This window comes from Myotis brandtii, unplaced genomic scaffold (assembly GCF_000412655.1).
Source record: "Myotis brandtii unplaced genomic scaffold, ASM41265v1 scaffold221, whole genome shotgun sequence".
Taxonomy (NCBI): Eukaryota; Metazoa; Chordata; class Mammalia; order Chiroptera; family Vespertilionidae; genus Myotis; species Myotis brandtii.
In genome coordinates this window covers 258,888-261,947 of record NW_005358287.1, presented here as the reverse complement: position 1 = coordinate 261,947, position 3,060 = coordinate 258,888, and the positions used below count along the sequence as shown (strand labels likewise).

Sequence of the window (3,060 nt, the reverse complement as noted above, 5' to 3'; positions counted from 1 at the left end):
CTGGTTGAACCTGTGTTTCCTGGTTTTAAACCCATGCTCGCTGTGGTTGTGAATAACATCCCACAGCCCCGAGGGGCACTCCAGTCCCCAGTGGTTTCCTGGAAGTTTCCCGTTCGCGTGCTGCTGGCTCTCAGCCTTGCGGACCTCATTAAAACACCAGGCTGACGGCAGCGTCTGCCTCAGACAGCCCCGTGGGTGAGCACGCTCCCAGGAGTCGCGGGCTTGTGACCCTTGGACGCGGAGAAGACAGTCACGCACGTTTACGTTTTTGCTGTGGGGCTCTGTCAGCTCCCCTGCTCTCTGGACCATCCGAACGTCCTACAGAAAGGTACACGGATTCACTACTCGGAGCAGGCTGTGGGTGGAATGTTCTGTGTGCAGTTTACTACTGTAGTAAGAAAACTCAATGATGGCAGAGTTATCATTGATAAGTTTGACTAGTACAGGGATATTGTCTATATCTTTTAGCGGAAAGTAAATTCTACGGCATTGTTGTTTTTCTCTACTAGCATCCCACATGTATGTGGAAAGAATCCCATTCTATGCTATCAAGTGGAATGTTTGAAAATAGTGATTCAACACAAGAAAAATCTCCTTCCTTCATTTAAGTAATAATAATTATTTTAATCAGCATAAAGTCAGATATAAAAGTTCAAAAAATACTCATAATTCATAACATCCTGAACATACTCATCAAAACACCTAACACTTTAAGTCTTCTAAAGAGTGAACGAATTTCCTTTATGTGTAGTTAGTTCTTCATGGACAAGTAGGCAAAATGACAACAGAGAATTTTATACCCATTTGTCAAAGTATTGTTTTATGTTCTACAAAGAAAACATTTTATGTTCAATATCCAAATGTTAGAAAATTCTGATGTTAGTCAAACGTGTATTTTCATAACTGAACTCCTTCCAATGTTTGATATAAAGGGTGAGACACAGGCCTTCCTGACCGATGATGGCATTTGTTTCTCAGTTTCCCCATACAGTTATCATACCTTGTAGACAAACCAAGTTCAGTTGTACCCCAACTGACAGTAAGATCGGAATCTTCTGGAGGTGTTTGGTCTCCTGTTTTCCTCTCTGACATTGGCACCAAGAATCTTCTTCAGATTGTGGTTGATACGTTTAGAGCCTTTGGTCAGCTTCTGGCTTTGACCGGCGTCGCTGACCCGGGGGCCTCCCGTTCCAGGGGGACAGACGTTATTCTCACGAGCGATAGAAGGAAGAAATGTTTGAGATGGTATTTTCCCAAAGGATCCCGTGGGTAAATCGTGAAAATACCGGGGGAAATGTTGCCTGATTTTATACTCGTAGATTAATCTCCTTGAATTTGCATCGTCTACGTTGATAGAGGACAGGTCACGTGTGGTCATTTCCTGGTGGGTGTCTGTGGGACGCTGAGGCGTCTTCGACGTTTCAGAGTTACGTTGGTGGATGCTGGGCAAAGTCCCAGCTCCGTTTGGTTTTACGACTAACCCGGTACCAGGAACGAAGAGCCCTGGTTCCTCCTGCTTCGACAGGTGGGCGGCCTCTGTGTTTGGGACGGAGCGATGTCCCCGTCCGTTCACGGCTGTGTCTTTCCAGAGCAGAGGGTTGTATATGACTTGTCCGTCAATGGGGCAGGCGTTGCACTTGTGGAGTAACCAGCTGTCAATACATTTCCTGTGAAACTTAAGAAAAGGTTATGAGTTAACTGAGGGTATAAATCTCTGGCTTGTAATGTACACTGGAGGCCCGGTGCACGAATTCATGCACATTGAAAGGAAATTAATTAGAAGAAATAGTTTAGAGGCCGTGAGGGACCACGGGAGGTTGGCTCCAGGGCGTGTCTGGCCCGTCTCGCCCAGTCTGGACAAGCTAACCTATCGGTCGGAGCATCTTCCCCCTGGTGGTCAGTGTGCGTCATAGCGACTTATGGAGCAGTGGACTGATTGGTCGGACACTTAGAATATTAGGCATATATATATATATATATACACATATATTATCTATGCAAATTTTTCTGTTTCATTACTGAGTTACTATTAAAACTAGCAAAAATGAAAGGTAATCATAACTTATCAAGTTTTATGAAAATATGTTGAAGAGGTTCTCATTAAAAATGTAATTGGTTATGGGTTATGCGTTTCTTGAAAACAAAAGAGAAAACCACGATAAATGTGGCATAGCTTATAGTATTATTATAGGTCTATTTTATTTTCATAAAATGTAATATACCTACATTATTATGTCCTTTTTCAACATTGAAATGGAAGCCTACTATGGGTATTATTTATGTAATTTTGTTTAAGACTGCTTATCCAAGCCACTAATTTTACTCTTTCTAATGAATGAAAATTATTAAGTAACCAAAAAAAGTCATAACCAACAAGAGTTGACTATTGGTCTGATGATGGTGAGATAAAACAAATCACATTGTTGGGACGAAAAACAGTCAGACATCTTAAGTACGGGTGACTCTACAGCTATCCATGTCTGTTTATTGGAACAACTTCATTCCACCAGTTGGTACTCGTACTGCCTTCACCTTCCTCCACCCCCTCCTCTCGGCAGCCATCGGTCTGTCCTCTGTGTCTGCCTGTGTTTCTGTATCGGCAGCTGCAGAATGGCCCCGGGGATTAAAGTCCTGCACAGAGGACAGAGCCGACAGTGTTGTCATCACCATGGCAGTGCCAGGCAGGCCCTGGAGAAGCTGGGAGACACTGGTCAAGGCGAGGGCTGCCGAACCTCCATGCTGCACCCGGAACTAATTCGAGAGAATACTGAAGGCAAACTGAAACCTAAAACAACTGAAGACTAAACTAAAATAAATACGTTTATTTCAGGAAAAACCTGGTTACCAACTGCACGGTGACCAAGCACCATGACACTCCGATTCTAGTGCATTCATTTGAAATAATAACCAACTCTGTCAAGTTAAGCATCTCTGTTTCCTCCAAAGAATCATAAAAATACATTAAAAAGTTAGTATTCTGACCCGGCCGGGCGTGGCTCAGTGGTTGAGCATCGACCCCGGAACCAGGTGGTCACGGTTTGATTCCCAGTCAGGGCACAA

General features: G+C 43.7%; 1 protein-coding gene across 1 annotated transcript in view; it reads right to left on the bottom strand.

Moving 5' to 3' along the window:
- Positions 1-753: 753 nt before the first annotated feature.
- The window catches only part of ZSWIM2 (zinc finger, SWIM-type containing 2), an 11,378-nt gene continuing 9,071 nt past the window's right edge, over positions 754-3,060 (bottom strand). The window contains 2 exon segments of the mRNA XM_005866131.2: positions 754-1,060; positions 1,062-1,675. Of these exon segments, the coding sequence (XP_005866193.2) occupies positions 898-1,060; positions 1,062-1,675 (777 nt within the window). The 3' untranslated portion in view covers positions 754-897.